At 36.7% G+C, this 25774-nt stretch overlaps 1 protein-coding gene across 2 annotated transcripts in view; it reads right to left on the minus strand.

Annotated features, from left to right (window-relative positions):
- Positions 1 to 25774, minus strand: part of ARHGAP15 (Rho GTPase activating protein 15) — a 639654-nt gene that overhangs the window by 252963 nt on the left and 360917 nt on the right. For both annotated transcript variants that reach the window (XM_047872568.1, XM_047872569.1), the window contains one exon: positions 7208 to 7330. In XM_047872568.1, coding sequence (XP_047728524.1) covers positions 7208 to 7330 — 123 coding nt within the window. The remainder of the gene's footprint in view (positions 1 to 7207; positions 7331 to 25774) is intronic.

Genomic DNA, 25774 nt, shown 5'->3' on the forward strand with positions numbered 1-25774 from the left:
TCCCAAGGCCATCTTGACCATAATTTGCTCCATCAACCTAAGTAATAAAGAAAAAGAAGAGGGCCAAAAGGGAAGAAAAGAAAGATGAAAAGAAGGACAGAAAGATGGAAGGAAGAAAGTTGCTAAGTAATTAAGATAAGCTGGGCACGGTGTGAAGTTCTTCCATATTTCATTTAAATTTTATGATGTAAACTTCATAGGTGAAAGAGTCAGTAACCAAATATTAAGTTATCTAGCTGGCAAAAAGCAGAATCCAGCTACAAACCTAAAGCTGCTGTACTTTCGAATAAACTCAATTTTCTGAATTGTAAAATGGAGTGTAAATTTTTCTATCATAATAAAAAATATTGACTGATTAAGTTTATCAAGAGTATATAAGGCATTCTGGAACTTTTGGAAATATTTCATGTTTGACACAAATGTGACAGTCCCTACACATTACCCTATAGCAAAACTGTATCATTAACAAGCTCTAACCATGTACATAGAATTTTAGCTAGTCTATGGAGCCTCATTTAGTAATAAGAATGAACATCCTTTGCCCACCAGACATTTGAGCTAAGTCACTAATGTGATAGAAGTAGAATGAGTGAAATATATCCATGTAAAACTGATAATTTAAAGAACATGAGACATTTTAAAATAAAAAGTTTTAAAAAGTCCAAATGACAACAACACATTTTAATTTATATCCTTGGATAAGTTAGAAAAGTATCCTCTATTTTCTATTTTCTCACTTATTCAATTAATTAATATTTATTGAGTGCTAATTGCCACAGGCCGTCCTCATTATTAGGTACGAGAGTAAAGATGGGATATTCAAAAAAGAAAAGAAAAGAAAAAGAATGGAGAATAAGAAAGACTCTAACAAATTGAAAATATAATTGCTAAAGTTAAATCAATAAAGACAAAGGGATAAAATTGAGAATTCTTTCAGAATATGGGAAAAATAAATCCCGGTGATCTAAATGCTCACATCATAAGGATCCGAGAAGAAGAACCAGAGAAAACTGATGGGAGGGACTGACTTATCAACATAGTAATAGAGAGAAAAAAAATTCAGAGCTGAAGAGAATCTTAATTCTTTGAGTGCTAAGCAGAGTAAATGTTTTTAAATTCTGCCAACCATATACATTATCTTGATTACAGAATCTCAAAATAAAGACAAAAAACCAATGATTCTGAAAGAAAAAAATATTCAAAGTAACAGGAGTAAGAATGGAAACTACAACTCTGTATTCTAGAAGCAATGGAATTTTATGCCCAACTACACTATTGATCAAGTGTGGGCATACTGAAGATATTTTTAGACAATCAAGGTCTCATGTTTTCTAAATGAGTTACTGGAGGCTGTTACATAGTAATAGAAGGAATTAAAGCATGAAAGAGAAGGTATGGATTCAGAAGGCAGTGAATACAATTCAGAAGTTCAGCAAAAGAGAATCACGGGCTGATTCCAGGTAAAGCCTGGAAAACAATCAATCCAAGTGTGGTGAGGTGATAGAAGGAGTTGAGAACATATTCTGGGGGAAAAAAAAAAAAAAAACCAGGGAGTCACATTCTAGGGACTCTAGGGAGTCTAGGGAGTTGAACACAGACTGTTTAACTGAGAAGATTAAAGTCCTTGATGACATAAAGGCCCAGAGGCAAGAAAAAAGCTCTGCGGTAGAGGAGGGGGGAGGAATCTGTACAAGAAAAGCACAATTGAAAAGGTATCAAACTAAGGGGGCCTGGGTGGCTCAGTCTGTTAAGCATCCAACTCTTGATTTCGGCTCAGGTCATGATCTCACTGTTGGTGAGATGGAGCTATGCATGGAGCTCTGCGATGACAGTGTGAAGTCTGCTTGAGATTCTTTCTCTCTCCCCCTCCACCAGTTATGCTCTCTTTCTCTATCTCAAAATAAATAAACATTTTTTTAATGTATCAAACTAGGGGTGCCTGGGTGGCTCAGTCGATTTAGCATCTGACTTCAGCTCAGGTCATGATCATCTTGTGGTTCATGAGTTTGAGCCCCACATACGGCTCTGTGCTGACAGCTCAGAGTCTGGAGCCTGCTTTGGATTCTGTGTCTCCCTTTCTCTCTTTCTCTGCTTCTTTCTCCACTTGCTGACTCTCTCTCAATCTCTCTCTCTCAAAAATAAACATTTAAAAAATGTATCAGACTAAAATATAGCATGATTGTAAGCAAATGATGAAGCATGAGCTTAAAAAATAAGAACATTATAAAAAACAGAGAAAGAGAGACAAACCAAGAGATAGACTCCTAACCATAGAGGACAGACTAGTAGTTACCAGAGGAGGGTGGATGGGGGAATGGGCTAAATGGGTGATGGGGATTAAGGAGTGCACTTATGATGAGGATAGGGTGATGTACGGAAGGGCTGAATTACCATATTGTACACCTGAAACTAATGTAACACTGTATGTTGACTGAAATAAAAATAAAAACTTAAAAAAATAAGCACATTATAATTTGTGTGGTCCATTAAGTGATCACATTGAACTCAAGGACATGTTAATCCTATCTGGCACATGACTTGGTAAGCGATTCCATAATATTTACATGATCAATATAAAGTAAATGCAGGTACCTGATTTTCTTCACATTTAGATCAAAATATGAGGGAAAACATGGAGGACTTGGTTGTGATTATGAAACAGTGTAAATGTACTAATGCAACCTCCAAATGTAAAAGAAATGATAATCTTTTTCACTACAATCAAGGAGGATTATTTGAGAATCACAGAGGTCATGATATTGTAAGAACAGAGAATGAAGTCTAGTCCTTGGAGTTACAGGAAACAACCTTACATAATCGTAATAGTATGAATGATGTTTTTGGTTTTTAGCTTTTAGAATCAATCTACAAATGAGTCATAATTATAGAAAGCAGTGCAATAATGAGTTTTTATGATATAGAAGTAAGAATCACAGTAGCAAAGACAGAAGAGATGAGAGTGGGGAAAAGGCACTAAACTTGTCTTGTCAACAGTAGCACTAAGTCTCAGCTTTCTGTGGTTACTGGAACACTAAGTAGAGATTTAAGTATATTGGATGTTACAGAGAAAGCTATTGGAGAGACACAGACCTGTTGTATTTGACCATTGAGTACTTGGGGGGGAAAAGGGCCAGGTGGATGAGGTCTGGTTTAATTGAGTTGAATTCAGTCTATTTGTAAAAGAAACCTGAGATGACATCTAAGCTTGATAAATCAAGACATTATGTCATGAAAGATAAGGAAGATATTGACAAAATCTAACTAACCTGTATTCCAGATACAATATTCCAGATAACAATAACATAAGCTATGGAGTCAACCACCAGGAAAACAATGGATAGAAACAGTGCCAAGTAGTGCCTCATAAGGAGCAAAACCGAGATGAGGCAGGGGAGCACTGCTTTTCATCATAAATCCTGGAGGCATACTATTTAATCTTTAATCAGGTTGTTTCCTTTATAATGTAGTGATTACAAAATAAGGTAGTACAACATTACTTTCAGTTTCTACTAATACCATCCATTATGGTTTTATCCACATGAAGATGAAAGAAACTACTTTCTAAACATACAGTCCTCTCTAATTCTATCATTTTTTTTTTAATTTTTTTCAACTTTTTAAATTTATTTTTGGGACAGAGAGAGACAGAGCATGAACGGGGGAGGGGCAGAGAGAGAGGGAGACACAGAATCGGAAACAGGCTCCAGCCTCCGAGCCATCAGCCCAGAGCCCGACGCGGGGCTCGAACTCCCGGACCGCGAGATGGTGACCTGGCTGAAGTCGGACGCTTAACCAACTGCGCCACCCAGGCGCCCCTCTAATTCTATCATTTTGATATAAGGAAATACTAGTTGCTCCCCCCAAAACAAACAATTGTTATCCTTTCTAGAAATTGCACTGGCAAGTGTTTTCTGTTCTTGGATGTCAGTGTTGTTATTTGAAAGATTATATAAGGTAGTTTGGCTGACACTGAAGAGCTCTTACTTCAGTTTCAAAATCAAGTAGAAAATATGTTACAAACATACATACCACCCTAAAATGTACCCTCTTGCCTATAATTTACATATTAAACTTATTTGAGTTTTATTTTTGATAAGACATTCAATGCGATAAACTCACACATTTAAAAGGTACTTGCCATTTTCTTGGCAAATGTGAAAGCACTTGGAGAAATTGAAGGCTTTTCAGAAGCTGCCACAGCAGTGGTATAGTGACTGCTATACGCATCTGAGCTATTAAGATTTCTTTCCATTGAGTCATCATCCATAATTATCTGCCAGCTCTTTTTGACATTCTAATGTACCCTTCTCATTAGTGATACTAAAGAAATTAGAAAATGCTGCCCCATCAAGGGACTGTTTCCAGATCTAGCTTCTAGCCAACGAAAGCACATTTTGGCCAGGTCTCCATGAGTCCCAAAAAATAGATATTGAAGGAAGAGTTTGTGACTGAGTTCAGACTGTGTGATATTGAGACAATTCTCTTTTCACAGAAAGTGCTTTGGGGATGTTGATCTGCTAGGCATTAGACAGTTAAGAAGGCATAGCCTTTCCTGCTCCACCCTGGGTGCTCAATAAAGGCTGGCTGCATTCAAAGCTCAGGCCTTTCAGCCTGTTGGAAACATTACATAAAGGAGTAAAAACACTTTGAAAAATGGCTGTGGCCCTGCAAAGTCCCTCCCAAGTGTCAGGAAGCTCACTTTTAAGATCCAAACTATCATCACAGTTTTCCTGAACCTTGTTGTGAAGGACTTTATTCCAGACCTAGAAGATTAGACTGTTGAAAGAATTTGATGCATATTCTTGTGGGCAGATACACAGAGAACAATTTTAAAGGCCATAATCTCTCTTTCTGAATACTACTTCTCTTTGAAAGAGTTACGTGGAGTCATTTAACCATTAATCATTCATTTATTTTATGTAATTTTGCATAACTGATCAAAAACACTGATTTCATTGCTTTCTCTAAGTCTTTGTCTTAAATATGCTAAGAAAATAGACTTAAAGTACTAAATTTGACTGGGCCCGTATTTTTAAAAATTGGTTTAATGCTTTTCACTTAGTGAAAAGAAAAAAAAAATCTCAGTAAGCGCTTTAAAAAATTCACAGTTAAAACTGAAACAAGCCCAAGAAGTGATTATATTTGCATAACTTGATCTGTATTTGGAAGAAAATTCCACTGAAGACAACAATGGAAGCTTATCAAATCAGAATTTCACATAGATTTTCCATAGCCCTACTAATGAATACTGACTCATTGGTCAGCTATGGTGGAAATTTAATGGAGCTCTAGGATAGGAAATGTACCCATCGGAGTGTGTTCAGTGGTTCCATTACATCAGTATGAAAACTGCATTAGGCATCCAGTTCTGCCGCTTTCTGAGACCAATGCTAGAGCACGGTAGTTGTTAATTCTTTAGCATTTTGATGGAGGCCAGACCGTGCCCCTGAATTAAAACCCTTTTTGTTTTGCCACAGTCAGGAAAATTTGCACTTTATGTCCAAATTGGGATTGTTTGGTCTACTGATTTGGTTTTCTATTTTCTTCAAAGTGGTAGGCAATCTCCAACTGAATCCTCTCAAAGAAAATTATAATCTGTGGGGTGCATTCTAAGATACAAGTGAAGGTACTGATATATTATTATATGAAGTTGAATCTGTAGAGGACCCAATACTGTAAGTGGCCCTGAAAAGGATATCTTCAGAGTATAAGTCTGAGGTAAGCCTGGTTTAGAGTAGGTGCTAGTTCAACCCCCAAATGGGTACATTCAAAGAATTTTCCACTCTTGCTTCATAAAATTTTACCGTCTACAATTGGTTCAAAATGCCATATGCGTCTTGTGATAAGTTCCCCTGTTTAAAAATGGACTGAAATTGGTAGGACAGACAGTTATTATAACCCATTTCAGTAATTCTCATGTTAACTATTGCTGAAAATATTGAGATCTGTTTTTCCCTGTTCTTAAGAAATGATTGTGTGATTAAATCACCTTTTGGCTCCCATGAAGATCCATCTTTTAATTTTGTTCTCAGAGTTTATTTTAGTTCATTTTCAAATTTCTCCTTACAGTCAATTTTTAAAATCTATCCATCCATCAGCTAGGAAATTGGAAAAGCAGGGAAAATAATGGCCTTAATGCATATGTTGTCTCGCTAGGAAAATAATACATTTTACTGTGTAATTTGTAAGTGATATCCAATTATAGGACTATAGGTGTGCACCTGGACCGTCCAAGCACATGGTGACATGGGTTTATTCTGATGGGCCGCTAGGATACCCTATCTATTACATCACTGGTTCTATGTATCCACCCATCCTTTTTCATCTCTCTTGGCACCGTGACACTAATAACAACAGTAGTGAATAATAATAGCATTAATAACAGGAACATTTATGAACACTTAATTCCAGAAACTCTATTAAATGCTTTACATGGATTATCTCATTTATTTCTCCATGCCTGCTCAGTGATGGGTACAAGTATCCCCATTTAACAGATAAGGTACCTGATGATCAGAGAGGTCATGACTTGTTCAATGTCAATATCAGTGAGTGGTAGAACCCCGGTTTGAATTCTAATTAGTCAAATGCCAGACTCTACATTTTTCTATTGTGGTGGCTAGGATGGTCTAGAATATTTTGTTCTTTACTTTAGATATATTTGCAAAAGTACCTACTTATCTCAGTTTAGACTGAGCTTTTAGTTCTCCAGCCTCCAAATCCATAGATTTTCATGACATCGGTTTGTCTTGGACTTTTCTTCCTAGCGCTCACTTCAGACTATAATTAGGGTGATCAGATAACTTATTATCCAAATCAGGACACATCTAAGGGTGAAAAGAGCTGCTGGCTGCTGGTATTAAGCATTCTGGGACTGTAGGTGTGCACCTGGATTGTCCAGGCCCATGATGACATGGGTTCATTCTGATGAGCTGCTAGGATTTTCTTCTCTCTGCCCCCTGGTGCAGAGCCCAGCTCTGCTGAGGGCAAAACTAAGTATTGTTTTCAATGGTTCTGTGCTGCAACCTTTATTTTCTCAGGACTAGTTTTGTGGACAACTGTTTTTTTCCCTCTGTTAGAGCAGAGCATTCAATAAACAACCTAAAAAGAATAAAATATCCTAATATTTCTTTAGAGCTGAATAGCTATGGACACAGAGGCATATTCATTTATCACTGTTACAGTAAAAGCATAAAAAGGCCTATACCTTTAATAAGTCCCTTTTCTTGCAGAGTTTTCAGAGAAGGTCTTCGGGTGATAAACTTCTTTAATCTGCTTTTAACTCGGTTTTTGTCGCTTGTATCGGAAGCACTATGATGCAGTCTGAACACTAGAAATAAAAAAAAAAGCTTTCAGTAAATTTATCCTTTATGATTATTACTTTATTCAAATATGAATAGAAAGCAGTAGTTATGGAACTACTGGAATTAATAGCTCAAGACCTTCTGTTTAGACACTGCATACGAGTAAAAATTTGGCTGTATGAAAATATTAGCTGTGTTGCCACCTGAATGTGCAATGAGAATGTGGTTAGTTCTATACATTCACAATTTATTTTCACTTTCATTTCCTTATATTTAATATGATGACCTTTATCTGCATAATTCCACCTATTTGTATCTATACACAGAATTATAGTCAAAGAAAAATTCATCTACATTAAAGGGAAAACTCTTCAAATTGTTCATTTCAATCGATTATGATTATATACTGCTTGTAGGTAATTCAGGTGTTTTAAACGGTCCTGCCTGCCCAAATAATTTTGTCAATCTTCTTTTTTATGTTGACTCAAAGTGATTTCTTTTTCTGAAGTAAATATTTCTTATTTTTGTTATTAATGTGAAATTACCACCAGTTCTAGGTAAAATTCTGAAACAAATTTGTCTCAGCCTTCTTCAGTGTCTTCATTGATCCCCTTTCCTCAGCTTCCTATTCTAAGCTCTATCTTCAAAGTTAGGTGTGCATCAAATTCATTCCTAGACAAATATTAGCTGAATGTTTACTGATCATCAGGCTCTGTGCTAAAAGGCTGTGAACTTCATGATGAGCATAACACTTAAGTTCTGGACCTTCATTAAGCATAGAGTCTAAGTACATTCAAGGTATCTTATTATTAATGACTGATTCATTTTCTCTTTAAGATAATAGAACTTAACTAGGCCCTTCATTGTCTTAACCCAATTGTTGACATAATGGGAGGACTTGGAATACTTTATTAGGTACATAGAGGCTCTTGTCCTTTCAAATCATATTTTAGAATAAATCAATCATTCAATTGGGTTAATAATAATATATCCAAAATGTATTGAGAACTTACTACATGCTTGATACTTTCCTAAGCATATAACATGATTTAACTTAATGTTACTACAATGTAAGGTCCACCTGGGCAGAGGTTTTCATCTACTTTTGTAAATGTTGTTCACTAATGGGTCTCCAATACCTCAAACATTGTTCAGCATGTAAATGTAAATGTTCACTGAATATTTGTTGACTGAACTCTCACAATGAACTTTTGAAGTATGTAAAATGATTCTACCCATTTAGAGACAAGGAAGCTAAGGCAAAAAGGTTAAGTAACTTGTCCAAGGTCAAGTTTGGATATGGGACAAGTCTCATAAGATTTTTACCTGGTATTCTGCTAGGTGATGAAAAAATAAACAAACACAAACTGACCACCTAGTACATACATGGCAGGGCTGGAATTAACTACTGTGAATGAAAATGCATATGGCCTATGTAATTCTCATATGGCATGGTGTGAAGTACAAGAGACTAAGGGATCTTAGAGGAGGAATTGACCTCAGATGATTTTGGAAAAACAGCAATTGCCATTAGAACCCACATAAGCAATAATTGTTTTTATAGGGCCATAAGTATCAGGCATTAACCAACTCAAAATTGCATGATTGGAAGTCATTCTGGGCATCTTAATATACTATCTTTACATGATATCTTATCAGTTTTTATCTGGATCAAGTCACTGCAGTGACCACCAGTCAGACATGCTGCTTCAACTGACAACTGTCTCAAAACCCCATGGTCTGGGTTCTAGTATCAGAGGCTGAAGAAACACTTAACGTCCTTCAGAAAAAAATCTTTCTCAGGCTAGTTTTGGTCTCAAGTCTGCCTTTGAAGTAATAGGGCATAATCCATCCAAATTTTCACAGGTTATCAAAGGTAATATTTTCTATTTCTAGTCTCTCCTCAAAATCTTGTCACCTTCCATGACAGAATGCCAAGAAATACAGAATCAAAGGAGGCATTTTTATCTGCCTTTTTAGAACTAGTTAAAATGATGTGATTAGAAAGTATATAGAGTATATGGGGCGCCTGGGTGGCGCAGCCGGTTAAGCGTCCGGCTTCAGCCAGGTCACGATCTCGCGGTCGGCGAGTTCGAGCCCCGCGTCGGGCTCTGGGCTGATGGCTCAGAGCCTGGAGCCTGTTTCCGATTCTGTGTCTCCCTCTCTCTCTGCCCCTCCCCCATTCATGCTCTGTCCCTCTCTGTCCCAAAAATAAATAAACGTTGAAAAAAAAAATTAAAAAAAAAAAAGAAAGTATATAGAGTATAAATGCAAGATTATGAAAATGTTTATATAGTGAGTTATATCTTTCAGAATCCCTTAGGTACTCTGGTGATACTATTCTTAATTTTACATATATAATATGTTTATGTTATATGTAGTTTTAAATATACAAAGTATAAAAATATTTAAAATATAATATATATTATATAAAAACATAAAATGTATTTATACATTTTATATTTTGTATGCTTTATATATTTATATATGATATATATAAATATATATTTAAACAGATATATATGAATAAATGCATATTCTACTATATAGAAACATTTAATGCAAACATTTAAATAATTATGTGAATATATATTTATATATTTAATATATTTGCATTCATAATATTATATATAAAATATATATTAAATGTCTATGAAATATATGCAAAATATTTCACATATAAACTGTAAAACATGTATATTGTTTTCTTTTTTTTGTTTTGTTTTGTTTTTAATCCCACCATCTGGCTCTACATGTGAAAAGCCATGTACATCTGGCTCATACATGTATATGTAAGGTGTATTGTTTTTTCAAAGAACATGAAATAATATTTTTAACTGCTTTATCTTGTTTCCTTCTCACAAACACTGAGAAAGTAGCAGTCTTGGGTGTGATCACACTGGTTTTAACACAGCCAAACTCTCCAAAGTTGCCTCTAATGACTTTCCTAGAGACAGACTACAGCGTCCACTTCCATTTCCTGATGCCATAAATAATCATCCTCAGATGACAAGTCAAATTACAAGGCCTTTGCTATCATTCATTCCACTCATTTTGTTCTAGGAAGAGTAATGCAGAAGTTAGAGTCAATAGATGACTATAATATACAGCATACTTTTTATTAAGCAAATAACTTGAAAGTGCTATAAATACAAACTAAAAATGTAAAAAGCACATGGTTATAAAGCCAAGTCCATCATGGGGTCCCTGTAAACAGCAGTAAAAGTCTTTGAATATTGTGGTTTACAAATCTGATTTCAACAGCCAAACTTATAAAACAGTTTACGCTTTTCTGTTGTCAAGGGAGAAAAACTTGCCAAATTGTTCATTTTAAGTAAATACAACATCACCAATTAAGGAAGGCAAAATTTAAACACATGCCTATGATAATCAGGACATAGTTTGCTTCTGATTTCACTACTGATTTTAAAAGAACAGTGTTCCTTCCATTTTCCCACAGCACCCAAGTGACCCCACACATACTTTTAGAAACTTGTAATCACACAGTGCAAATAAAAGGACACTTTACTGGAAAATACACAGTGTGGTACAATAATCCATCATTTATGAAAAATAGAATTCAGCCTTTTCTTTTTCCTCAGAGATTCAACTACTTTTTGAGGGTGAACTTTACTGCAATTTAAAGATTTATGTTAAGCCAATGAGCATTTTTTTTCCATTCCCATTTAAACTTTTTATTCAAAAATGAAAAGAGACTAAAGAGATATGAGTTTAAATTCTAAAGTATTTAATCTCATTTACAGAGGAATTGCTCTTAATTCTACATATTTTCATCTCCACAAAAAGTTAACCTGAATGGGATTCGCTTTCCAGGTATTTTAGAATTTACTTTTATTTCCTTTATACGTTCCTCTTTTTTCCATTGATGGGTGATCTTTTCTTTCAAGCCCAAAAGGAATATTTTTGAAAGCCTAAGAATTTTCAATAACAATATACAATTTAAGTCTCAACACGCAGGCCAAAGGCATTAGCTTTGAGCACCACTCTTAACCCACTGAGAGATTTAATTGCTGTTAAAGCTGCTCACACCAAAGAATAGTTAGAATCGAGGGATTTTATTATTATTATTATTATTATTATTATTTATTTGAGTGCAGTTGACACACAATCTTACATTACGTTAAGCTGTACAACATAGTGATTCAACTTCTGTATATGTATGCGACGCTCCCCCCAAGGACTGAAGGCTCTTTAAGTTTTATACCCAACATAGCATTAATGGTGTTAAAACCACCCTAGAGATGAAAAAGCTGATTGTAATGAGTGTCCTTTGTATATTTATTTTTTCAACTTTAGTAATGGGAGGAGGAATCAACCCGGTTTGGATGATGAACATTCACTACCATTCTATTAAGGGATAAGAACCACAAAAGAAAACCCTCAAATTTTTCCGGAATCCAGTGTTTTAGATAATATGATCCAGAATTGTGCATCTGCCAGAACTTTTCTTTCTGGGGATCTTATTTTGAAATATCCCCCTTTCCTGCCAAACTGCTGTTTTCATGGTATTCCCATGTTACACTCACATGCTGTTATTATTTTTTTTATTTGGAAATACTGGAGAGCTAACATTTCAGAAATGTTGCTAAAGGAAATGCTATTACAAACAACTTTCTAGGCTTCTTGTCACTTTTTTGGTTAGCTTTTACATAGAGATCGACATCAGGTGTAGATAGTTGTGTTAGCATCTGAGATCTCCTGACACTTTGAGTCTGGGAGGATGTTCAGGGCAAAGCTGGTGGCAGTGAAGATCATCTTACCACTCTGAAGTGTCCAGGGAGGGAGATCAAGAAAGAAATGGCAAAATAAGGTTATATCAGGCTCTTAACCCCAAGAGATTCCAAAACACTTCTCCAACCATCACATGGATAACATAACAAAGTACTGAATTGTCTCCACTCATATTTTCCAATCCGACTTCTTGTATTAGGAATTGCCCTGTTGTACCACTTATTAAATTACTGAAATAAGAATGCCTTACCCAAAGATGATTGAAAAGAAAAATCAAGTTTTTAAAATTTCTTTCAGCCTCCTGCCTGATTCCTTTCATGAGGCTGTAGTATATACTGCTTTGCTCTCCAGCACATGCTTTTAGAGCTTGCAAAACTTTGCACGTAACTCCCTGTGTCAGAGTGGGAAGAAGGGGTAAGTTTGGGCTTAATATATATACTGTTGGTCATTTAATATCTCTCTTTTTTTCACATGCTCAGTGTAAATAGAAGTCATATTTTCAATCCCCAACTTGTAGCCTGAGAAGCTAAATTATGAAACTTCAGGTGACTTGCTTGAAACACAAATCACGATTAAATCTGGAAATAACTGGAAGAGGGAATGCAGAACATTTTAACAGGAGTGCTTTGTTTTAACCACCTACTTCCCACGTAGATATTGTAGAAATACAAAATAAATGATCAGTTCAAAAAAGAAGGGTATGTGGACAATATCTACCAATGATTCGTATTTATGCTATCTACCCTTTTAAAGAGAAGTAAAAATTCATACAGTGAAAATCGTTTACTTTTAGACTAAATTGTCTAGTTTAAATGGTCAAATCTAACCATATTTTTACATTTTCAGTGTTGATGAAGAACTGGCAGTTAACTGTCATATCCCTGTCATTCAGCCATATGGAAATTCCACGACTGCTTTTCTCAGTAATAGATGTATCCATGTGTTCTACTTCTAATGCATTCATCTGTCTATGATGTAAATCTTCATTGCCTTTCATGTATAGGCCTAATATTTTTATTTTGCTGGTAATATATCTGACGTGTCTAGGTCGATAATGTATTCCTATAGTTTGAGTCTGGATGTTTTGTTTAAACTCTATAGCATTTAGTATAGCTTTGAATTACTTAATGAATAACTTTGTTGATGATGATGATGATGATAATGATGATGATGCTAACTTCAGTTCTGTTGTGCAAATATTGAGTAATATTATCACAGACGTAATTTGCTTTCAGTTGTAAGCCTATCTGGTTTCTTTTTGTGAACCAGAGTTGAAAAAGATATTTGTTTCACAGGTTATGGAAATACTACATATTCAGAAAAAAAAAGGAAAGAAGAAAGAGAAAATATATGTAAATAGCAAAAACCTATCGTGTGTATAAAGACAAATGATACATTTTTTTCTTTAAATGGAATCAGATGCAGTTTAAGGTGTAAAGATTCAGATCATCCAGACATCCCTTATGACTTGATACAGTGTCAGTAAAACTTTGTCACTTGAGAGCTGTTCAAAACTTTGATAAATTTGTATATAAAGTAAGTGGTTACTGAGCTAAGGCAGTAGCTGATTTTGAAAGCGAAATTACTAAAAAAAGAAAAATGGCATAGGGCAATAATCCAGACAAAGGGCGCTATGAAGTAAAAATATGCTTTCCATGAGAAAATATTATATATTAAATATAGGAATGTGTTCTCTCCTGGTGACAGAAAACAGGCCACAGCCAAATCAAATGAGAAGAGCCTTATAGATGAATATGAACATCAGAGAACAAAAAAAAAAAACAAAAAAAACACACAATGAGTTTCAGGCATGACAATTCCACCACAGAGGTAACAGCATGGCAAGATTCTAAGAAATTAATACTTGGGATTTATGGGGAGGGGGGAGCCTAGCTGGAGAGTGAAATGGTATTCATATTTAAGTGTACAGGACAATTTCTTTTTTTTTTTTTTTTAATTTGAAAGAGAGAGAGCATGCACAAGGGAGAGAAAGGAAGAGATACAAGGGAAGAAAGAGAGAGAGAGAGAATCTTAAGCAGGCTCCATTCTCAGTATGGAGCCCAACAGGGGGCTTGACTGATACCACCCTGGGATAATGACCTGAGCCAAAACCAAGACTCTGATGCTCAACCTATTGAGCCACCCAGGCACCCTGAATACTGGACAATTTCAATGCTGATTTTATATACTGACTCAGATACTAGACCGTGCTTAGCAGTATTTTAACTGGGTGGGTGGTATTTAAATCTGCCCTCCAGATAGACATAAATAGAGAGAGCTACCACTACATATTGTGTGTGCATATTTGTTTTTACCCTTGTGAAAATGTATTCTCAGAGGGTACAGAGGGGAGTAATAAATGACAACTTCGAAGCTTTTTTTTTTAAATCTCTAAACTCCGGGCCTTATGGGTGATCAAGAATATGCTACAATGTATCCTGAATTTTTCAAACACAAAAATTTGGAGGAGGACATAAAAATATATATTATAGACATAGGCAGTTTAAGAGAAGTCTTAAGCTAAATAATATTCAAGAGGAAGTGGTGGGGTGAAGTATTTATTTAGATTGTAAAAAAAAGTTAAATTCATATATATGCATAAGATATATGTAATTTATAATTTTATAAGATATATAAATAAATACATATTTAACTTTTCTTCAATCTAAATATTGTAATATGTAATTTTTTAACGTGTATTTATTATTGAGAGACAGAGAGAGACAGAGCATGAGCATGGGAGGGGCAGAGAGAGGAGGAGACACAGAATCTGAAGCAGGCTCCAGGCTCTGAGCTGTCAGCACAGAGCCCGACACAGGGCTTGAACTCACAAACTGCGAGATCATGACCTGAGCTGAAGTCAGACGCTCAACCGACTGAGCCACCCAGGAGCCCCTAAATATTGTAATATATATAGTATTGATTCTCTTAAAGCATTCTCAATTTCCACTTTAACTGGGCAATTTGATCATCCTAATACCACTTATATTATTAATAATGACTCATTTTCTTAGAGTACTTACAATGTGACAAGAATCTGCTGTAGGTATGTTACATCTCGTTTAGTCCTTATAACCATTCAATGTGGTGGGTTCTCTTATTGTTGCCCATTCTACAGGTTAGGAATCTGAGGTTCGGAGAGGTTAAGTCATATAGCAAATAAGTGCCAGAGCCAAAGTCAAGTGCAGGGCTGCCTGATTTTGAGCCCATGGGAACTTCTACCCTGCCCCGCTGCCTGCCTCTCCATCTGCTTGGTAATACTGTCAAAGTTCTAAGGACTTAAAGAGATGGCAATAGCCTCCTACGATAGTCAAGTACTTCCAATACTTCCAACCTAAGGTCTTATCTGATGTGCTGAAACTGCTGGCTGAGATGATTCTAGGTAGTGCACATCACTGTAGACCTAAGAGGGAAAATGAGTTGCCTTAGGTGAGATTAGTGAATCACAGGACAGCAACAGAGCTGATGGCTGAATACTCTCTGGATTGCCCATCGGAACAGCTGATGATGGCATCTGGGTTGCACAGAGCCATAACCACCGTGAGTCACTCACCATGCTCCAGGTGGCTGTATGTAGCCAGACAAGAATGAATATGGAAGTAGAGATGCAGGGTGGGGATCAGGACCCCTGTTAAGTAAAAGGGCTAGCAACCCAGCCAGATCTCTCAGTTTTTCAGTCCTTGACTCCTGTCATCACTTAATCTTTTTTCAAAGACAGACAGACATACATCTAGCCTGCAATAGTATGGGCACATGCACTCACATCTATAAACTCCTTAGCACTTCCCTCATCCAAGTCAGGAAGTTTCATTCTTCTCTGTGCCCAACCAGAGTCTGCCTGTTTAATTCTGGGTTGCTACATAGGAGTAAAGCTTCAGGATCAGCATTTAGGAGGGAAAGCAGATAAGAACCACTAATCTATGGCCTCCTTCCAACAGCTAATGCTGCTTCTTTCAAAAAAAAATGTGCATTCCTTCTCTTACTTTGAAGATTACAGGTGTTGGATTTTTAATTTGAATCTCAACTCTATCCCTTAACAGAAGTAAAATCTTATTCAAGAAGTGCAAGTTCTTTGTGTCTCTTTTTTCCTATCTGTTAAATGGGGCTGATAATATCCACACCAAGGACTGTTGTGTAAATTAAATGCCCCAATATATGCAAAACAGCCAGTGAAATGTCTAGTGTATCATAAGCATCTAATAAACACTAACTATTGTGAATTATGAGATTATTATCGATGTCTTATATTGCAATCATGATTGTAATAATCAGTAAGTGAACAGAACAATACCCTCCTCATCCTCCACCCCAGTGCTTCTCACGTTTTTCAACATTTACTGACCATTTACTATGTATCAGGTATTATTAGATTATAACCTTAGCTGTTGCATAAATTCAATATATATGTTAATTTACATAAAATTAAAAATAATATAGATACAATTTTTGACTACTACTTGGCTCTCAGTTAAAAAAAAGTACTTGTATACAACCCTAAGAGTTTATCTGTGATTAATTTCTGCCAGGTAGAGTGTATTTCAAGACTTGGAACATGTGTTGAAATCATTGGGTTTTGAAGAACTATCCATTAAAGACTTTCTGAACTGTGACAATGGATATTGACAGTGCTTGTCAGACTAAACCACTATTGATTGGCTCACATCATGTGTATAGCAAAACCAATTTCTTTCAAGTGCTTCTTCCTAACTGAAATACATTATTGAGCCTTCCTCTCTGTTTATTATAACACCCAAGCTCATCGTATGTAACACATCTAGCAAAAAGGTTTCTCAATGAAGGAAGCAGCAAACTATAACACAGAGAGAAGTGAAGGCACTTAGCAATCCAAATAGTCTTGTACTGTAAGATGCTATTTCTCTGGAAAATATCGATCCCTTGTAGAGTCTTGTTTTTATTTTACAATCTTCCTGAATATGGAAAGATCATGGACTAACAGAGCTTTGCTATTGTTTAATGATCCTGTGACTCTCATGGTTTCTACCCCTGAATGAAACTATTTTAAGTATTGCGTGTATGTTTAAATGTGGGAAAGAAAGTGTTTATGTTGGGTCACTGCTACCCTGCCCACAAACACACACAGCACTACACACACACACACACACACACACACACACACACCCAGGGTTGTGACTTTTCCCAAACTTTAGAATGTTTTCTCCAGTGAGTGATTCAGGCCGACTTTGGCCATATGCTATGTATTGTACAGTTTTATTATTAATTTGAATTTGCATTGTTCCTTTCTTCCCAAGAGGGCATATTTCTTACTAACATAATGCTTTTACATAACAAAGAGCAGTTCTCATAATACCCCATGAGTGGGAAGAGTTCCAGATTTATTTTTTTATTTGAAATTATTTTTATTAAAAAAAAAACTAAAAACATACCTTCCACAAGGACTGACTGATCATATCTCATGCTTCCTGCAATGTCCTAAGAGCGTTGCTGGGCCCAAAGGAACTTTAGTTCTAGTTTTTACTTCTTAAGAAGCTCACAGTTTACTGTATGTAAATGCCTGGGGAAATCAGGGTAATCCTAAATTCTTAGCATAATTCTCAGGTTATTCCTAAAATTGCCACCCCTGTAAAGAATGATCCTTACAACTCACATGAGTCCCTCTGATGGAAAAACAGGCGAGATTTTGGTTAACTCTACAAATGCTGAATTAAGTGTAGTATGGTGCTGCCTAAGTGTAGCTGGAAACTAAAAAAAAAAAAAAAAAAAAATTGGTGGGGGGCACCTGGGTGGCTCAGTCGGTTAACTCTCCAGTCTTGGTTTTGGTTCAGGTCGTGATCTTGGTTCTGTGAGTTCAAGCCCTCTGTTGGGCTCTGCACTGGCAGTTCGGAGCCTGCTCAGGATTCTCTCCCTCCCTCTTTCTGTCCCTCCCCCAGTCACGCTGTCTCTGTCTCTGTCTCTCTCAAAATAAGTAAATAAACTTTTTTTTTTTTTTTTTTGCTTAGAAGGGTGGTAAATGCTACATGAGCAAAATATGTCATTCTTTAAAGCCCCTTATTAAGGAACAGAGTTCCAAGTTTACTTGAAAGTTCTAGATTAGGGTTTATCCCAAGATAAAGATCCCTTTGAGTCTTGCCTCCTGCTCCATGCTATGGCCCAGGAGAATGGCTGCACTCAGCACCCTCGGTCATGCCCTTCCTCTGGCTTTGCCCCTTGCCCGTGGCCTTCTCACTCCCACATTCCCTCTCTCTGAGACAAGCTCCGGTCTTGGGTCCATTCCCTTGGCATTCTTTGCAGGGGTCACAATGTCCTGAAGAACGATTGCTTGTCAGAGTGGCAGCCTCCCATGCTTTTGTCAGAGAAAGACCAGGAAATGTCAGGCCAGTCAGTTAGTCCCTCACAACATAGTTTAGTGGGACAGAACCCTCTATTAGAGGAATCATTTTGACATAAGCTTCTAGCTATTTCTCTAAAATGTGCGTGCGAACCACCGAAACCCTCCCCCACAAGAGCGTATTGAAAATGCACAGGGTATGCTGAGCAGATCTGGGGACACAGTATGTAGTCTATGGCTAAGTGTTCAGGGATAGTGGAGCAGTTTGTCCTCACAAATGCTGACAGACAGCTGCAGTTTGCAGCTGGCAGTGAGCTTAAGCTCGCTAAACAAAGATCTAGCTGGAGCCCGGTGAATACTTGGCTCCATTGCAATAATCATAATTCATAACATACATTTCTAAAGGAGGGGAAAAAATAGGAAAAGGCCCATAAAGGCAGATATCATTGTGACACTTGATGTGGTCAGGATACAGGCTGCTTTATTTGTTGTCCGTTTTGAACCTATCTGGGGTCCTGTACTGACACGGTGGTCACTGTGTGTTTGTCAAATGACACTGCTTTATGCTTTCCAGCCTCATCTTCAGATTAACCCTTTTTTCCACTAAAAAAAAATAGTAATGGGAGATTTACCTTCTGTCAAAAACCAGTTATTATCTCAAATATGTATTTTTTTAATGAGTTCATTGTAATCCAACTGCCAAGCTTTTTCTTGTTTTTGACCATCAGATAACCCCCTTCTTGGGCACAGTTCATGCTAGAGTCACAAAAACTTGAAATATTAACTCTGGAGTGGATTTGAGGGAACACAGGGTAAATGGTCCTAACTCCTGAGATGAAGAAAAAGACACCCAAATTGTTTAAGCCACTTGCTTAAGGCTACACAGTTAAGAAGCAGAAAGGTAAAGATTCAATTCTAATTTCTCAACCACCATTTGTGGTTTTTTGTCAGCACATCCTTATGTCTCTCTAATCCCAGATTTAATTTTATTAGAAAAACTATCCATAAATCCAGAAGATTGCTCCAGAGGAGGCCATTTGTTGCTCTAGGCGCCCACTACTGGCCTGATTCTTCCAGTGGCCAGGAATTTTATATCCGAATCTCAATGAAGTCATTTAACTGTTTCATTCTACGTTTTTAGAATTAGAGAATTTTTAATAGGATATTGAAATATATTTAAATTTGTATGCATACTCATGCATAATAATATGAAAAATACATGCCCCCCAAAGGGAAATTACAGTAGCCTTTCCCTTGACATGTAGCAATGCTAAGCGTTTTGCTATTATCCTTTCCTTTAACTTTTTGGTAACCTGAAATCTGTAATAGATTATTATGATGTGGGGTCTTGAGCCTTGCCTTTCCCTGGGGGGGAGAGGATCCTGTTGCCAATTGCCAGGACGCTCCTCCTGACACAGATGTCACTGAGGAGAGTGCTTTGCTGGATATCCTCTCCATGTGTTTCGGCCTAAATTAGGAGGGGAGAAAGAAGATTGAGCTACAGATGGGAAAATGTATTTCACTGAGTTCCAACTCCTCTGAAATTCAAACTTTGGGACTATTGAACAGGCTAAGATCTTGGTTTTCTTCAAACATGTTTACTCTAGACAAAGTAGAACTTCTGGTCTTGGAAAAAAATGTCTTTGGGTTTTAAGGTCTCCGAAAGCTTCTTGAGACATTAAGTACCTCTTACATAAAATAACACAGTGATGATTTAAGGCCAGAGGAACTGGAAATGAGTGGATTAAATGACCTTTAAAATACACATAGGTTTAAAATTGAAAGGAAAGTGCACTTAGCAAAAAAGCATTTGGGATTTATTTCTAAAATACGGTTGGAAACATTAAGCAAACTCAAAATGAGGCGACGTGCACACATCCTCATTTTGACTTAAAGATCTACTTTAAATAACACAACAGATGTAGTCATCAGAATCTATTCCAACAGGGACACTGTGAATGGTGAGAAAGACATGGTAAGACTTGAGTAATAATAAGAACTACTGTCATTGTTATCCCTTAATCCTTCAAACTGTCAAAGCAGAACCAAGAGTAAAAGAGGAATATTCTAGCAGGATCTGACTCCCTCCCTGTTTTGTCAAGCAGTTCATTTAGGAAATTTCCACCAGGAAGTATTCCCTTAAATTAGTCATCAGAAAGCAAGTTTAGCTATTTTCACTTAATAGCACAAGAGAAAAAAAAATGAAAAAAAAAAAAAAACCACCTGTGGATTTTAGTCTGAAAACATTCCTGACGACACAAACAGGTGCTGGCTTATGTAATAGCTAAGAAATCAGAGGGGGACAGAGCCCTTGCTAAGGAAAATTGAACTTAATTTTTCCATTGTGAGGGAATGGCCAACTGAGAATTATGTGCTCTGGGTCACATAACATTTTGGCAAAAATATTTATTTTGCCAATTTTGTGGCCACATGAAATAAACTGCCATTGAGACACGAGATGAAGTCAAGAAGGGGGGAGGGCAAGGCAGATCTTCATAGTTCAGTTTGGAATTTAATGGTACTCCCTATACTCTCCTCAAACCTGATACACAGTCGGCCGTCAGCAAAAAGATGTTTAAAAATTGGGTAGTGTCTGAGCAAAATGCATGGTAGAAAGCACACAGAATTTTCTGTTAAGAGATCTGATCTCAAATTCACAGATCCACCATTAAGAAAGTGTGTGACTTCATGGCCCTGAATCTCAGTTTCCTCATCTGTGTAATAGGAATACAAATATCTCAACTGCCATGTTAGAAGGATTAAATATTATGATGTAAAAGATCACAGTGCTTTGTATGTACACAAGTAGATTAGTATCCTTATACTTTTCCTCCCTTTCTTCCCCATCTTCATCATCCTTAACATCATTAACATAAGTTACTGGTTACACTGGACTCTATAAAAGTGAGTCAAATGGAAATGATCTGTGGGCTTTGGGAACTAACAGTTAAAAATCATAATATCAGGGCACCTGGGTGGCTCAGCCAGTTAAGCATCCGACTCTTGATTTTGGCTCAGGTCATGATCTCAAGGTTTGTGAGATGGAGCCCCGTGTCAGGCTCTGTGCTGACAGTTGAGAGCCTGCTTGGGATTCTGTCTCACTCTCTCTCTCTCTGCCCCTCCCCTGCTTATGCACTCGCTCTCTCTCAAAATAAACTTTAAAAATAAAATAAAATAAAATAAAAATCACAAGACACAATGGTATGTCTTAATAGAATGTAGATATGGACACTTGATGAAATTTGGACTATGTATATAAAAATTATGTGAAGCTTATATTAGCTATCAGTAAAGAGCTAAGTCCATATGGTATAGGAAGAGCCTTAAAAATTGTTTGTTGAGACAGAGTACATTTTCTTACACTTTCACACATTGTATACCAAATTTTCTAACTGCATGAGTGTTTATTAATTACAGCTTTGATGGAAATAAATGTGCCGGCAATATAAATCCTTCTAGATGAATGTATGTGCCACTACCATTTTTGCTAATAATAATAATTTTATAAATAACAATAATAAAAATCTTTAATTTTATACATTACCTTAAGATTGAAATCTTGTGTCTAACCTAATAGAATCGGCAGAAAGTTTGCTTTGATAAATACGGCAGCAACATTACCTTATATAAAAATTGTTATCAGAATTGTGTCAGAAGTGCATCCCAGGCCATGCAGACTCAGGGTACACAAATGTGTCTGTTAATGATCACAACTAAAACACCTTTTATATATTAAGAAAAATTTAAAGACCCTTAACACTTGATTAATTACAGATGGAATGTCAGTCCTGGAGAAAATCTAAATATATGAGGAGCTGAATTAGGAGTGTGCATGGTGGGGACAGGGGTGAGGGATTAGGTTAGTAGGAAGAAGACCCTTTGCTTTGCTGATGCAGATCATAGGGTCATATCCACTACTTTCAAGCAAGATTAGCTCTGACCAATAGAGTAAAAGAAAACTTGGAATGTATGAATGTAAGCTTCCACACCATACCACCAGATGGAAATGATTGGTTGTACTCATTGTCACTCACAAATTCTACTTTAGAGACATTGGCCTCCTTACTCTTTCTTGAGCACATCCTAGCTCAGGGCCTTTGCACATGCTGCTTCCTCTGACCTAAGCATTCTTTCTTTAGATATTTACATAGCCACCTTCCTCACTTCCCCAGGTCTTCCCCCAAGTATCATCACTCACAGGTTCCCCCTCTCTGTTCAAAATCACAAGCTTTCCCCCGCTTAGGTGTTCCCAATCTCCTTTCTATTTTTTTAAAGTTTTTAAATATATATTTTACTTCCTTTTTTGGCATCTCTATTTCCCCCACTAGAATATTAGCACCATAAAAACAGAATTTTTGCCTGTATTTTGTCATACTGTATTTATTTTTCAGAGACTCTATTCTCAGTACCTAAAACCTTGCTGGGCAAATGATAAGGACTCAGTATACATTTGTTGAATACAAGACTACTCTGAAGTCTTTTCATAGAAAAATAAAATCCCTGATTCTTTTATTTTCAACATTTTTAACATATGTGGATAAAACCCTATGTTCCAGGAAAGTAAATTTTCACATGAAATTCTATTAAGAAGGAAAATTGTAATTGTCACTATCATTAAACAACAGTCTGAGTTTACATCCACAACATATTTGATAAGAGAAACAGACCCTGGTTCCAGGCCCTTTTCTTTAAACCTTGGACATCTAGAAAAAGTTGTGATATTCTTTTCTTATTCATTTATTCATAGATATGAATATGAAATAATGTTGTTATCCCTCCTATCTTATTTAAATACGAAAAAGAGAACCCATATGCAAAATACATTAAATACCTTCTAAGGATACTTATACACCCAAAGTTATAGTAATATTATTCTAGAGGGTACTTATTTGGAGGAAGGTGAATGAGAGATGAAGGAAAAAAAATGTAAAACTGGAAAACTTGCTTAGCTAACAATAATAAGAATGACAAGAATGATGAGGATGATAAACTCGACCCTCTGTAGCAGTTTAAGAGAGAGAGGGAGAGGGATGCCTGGGTGGCTCAGTCAGTTAAGCATCTGACTCTTGATTTCGACTCAGGTCATGATTTCAGGATTTGTGGTATCAGAAACAACCCCAAGTCGGGCTCCATGATGACAGTGTGGAGCCTGCTTGGGATTTTCTCTCTCTCCCTCTCTCTCTGCCCCTCCCCAGCTCAAGAGAAAGAGAGAGAGAACAAGCTAGGAAGGGGCAGAGAGAGAGAGAGAGAGAGAGGGAGAGGGAGACTCCCAAGCAGGATCTGCACTGTCAGCGTGGAGCTTGATGAGGGTCTCAAACTCATAAACTGCAAGAACATGACCTGAGCCAAAACCAAGAGTTGGATGCTCAACCGACTGAGCCACCCAGGTGCCCCAAATAAATGAACATTTTAAAACAGAGAGAGAGGGAGAAAGAGAGAGATTGGTTGAGGGGCAGGTGCTGAAGTTCCTGGAGAAGCTGATTCTGGCCTAGCATGTGGCTGAGATCACAAACCCCTAAACCAGCACCATCCACATGGGTAATTATAAATATTCTAGTAATCACATCAAAAAAGAAAGAGCAGACATTAATTTTAATAATATATTTTATTTAATCCAGTCTAAAGTATTATCATTTCTCCCTGCAATCAATCTCAAAATTATTAACGAGATATTTTAAATTCTTTTTCTTGTGCCAAGTCTTTGAAATCTGGTGTGTCTGTCACACCTAGAGGCAGTGCATCTCAATTCAGACTGTAATATTTCGAACGCTCAGTCACCACACGTGGCTAGTGATGACCACGCTGGACAGTGCAGTTCTTGAGCAAGCCTCTGGGTGTCATGTCTGAACACGGACATGTATCAGTACAGAGAGAACTCCCTGGAGCACATGCGTGGGGCGTTGCTGCAGTTGTATGGTGGCCTGACTGAGAGATGACCTCACCACAATAGCAGGCAGGGATGTGTCAGAAGAGGTAGCTTTCACCTGCAAAGCCATGTGCCCATGACAGAAATCAGAGCCACCAAAACAAGAGACTTTTTCTGATGTGAGTTGTATTTTCAGTTCTTTCTTCACCTGGATTCATGTCAGCATCTCAGTCGGACAATTTGTAGGGGGGTGCAGAGCAATTCATTACAGATGACAATTAGGAAAAAATCAAGACGACTCACCGTATCTCAAGTTGATAGAATAGGTCAAATGAGTTAAATCCTCTTCTTTTATCTGCAACAATTAGACTTCTGAATTTTAGGATGCCTATTTTGTAGTAGGCTGCCTGTGAAACATGCTAGTTTTCTCCCCAACCAGTTTTACAGCCAAACCCCAAAATATATCTGGAAGGTGTGAATGATTTAGCTATAGGTCCTCAGGGGCTAGGTGTTTGAAGTTTATAATCTGTGCTCAGGACGGTTATAATAGTTTCAAAGTGGAAATATTTACTTAAACGTCCTAGTAAACATAATTTTATTTTTGAAAACTCATGGAAAAATATAAAATTTAAATCCTCACAAAGGGTCAGTTTCAGATGACCTGTTTTAATATAGGAAATTCTGTGTAGGCACTGTCTGGTTTACAACATATTCCCCAAATCATGCTTTTGGTCTGGGGAGAAAAGTTGGAGACACACACATTCAGACGTAGTGTATACTTAACTACAGAAGAAATTGGTTTTGTTCAGTTTGAGGTTTGGTTTTGCTCTTAATTGCCATATATTTAGCTGACTTGACTGCACAATGATTTGAATAGACTACTGATTTTACTTGTATGCCATTTCCCAGTATGGGAATCAATTCACATAGTCTCAGCCAAAAATTATTCAAACTCAGAAGTGCATATGTCTCCCAACTTTTACATCAAACACACACACACACACACACACACACACACACACACACACTGGAACCCATATCATTCTATGGGCCAAGTGAGCTGTATTGTGCCATAAACCCTAGAATTTAATAATAAACCAATCCATCATGACATTGAATACAAACAAAGCAATTCTGAGAAAGCAGTTTGGCTAGTTGAATAATAAAAAAACATCCATTTCTAATAGGTTTATGAAACCCCAGAGCCAGTTATCAAAATCAAAGCCATATTCACCTTAATTTTCAGCTGAAGCTTTTAGGTTCAACTTTATTTTTCCCCCAAATGATTTTGTTCTTATTGAAAATAATCATCAGGTATCATTTAAAAGTGTTCACCTTTAAAAGTCCTTTAAAAAGTTGAAAACCAACAGAATTCCACTTTAATTTTAAGAACAGGATCATGTCCTAAATATGATGAGTGGGATAGAAATATTGCTAGGAAAAAAAAAAGAAAAAAAAAGAAAACTGGCTCCCATTTCCCTTGAAATTTTTAGTGTGCATGTATGTACTTAAGATATAAACTATATAGCAATTGACACTGTGAAG

The sequence above is a fragment of the Prionailurus viverrinus genome, chromosome C1, assembly GCF_022837055.1.
Source record: "Prionailurus viverrinus isolate Anna chromosome C1, UM_Priviv_1.0, whole genome shotgun sequence".
NCBI classification, from domain to species: Eukaryota; Metazoa; Chordata; class Mammalia; order Carnivora; family Felidae; genus Prionailurus; species Prionailurus viverrinus.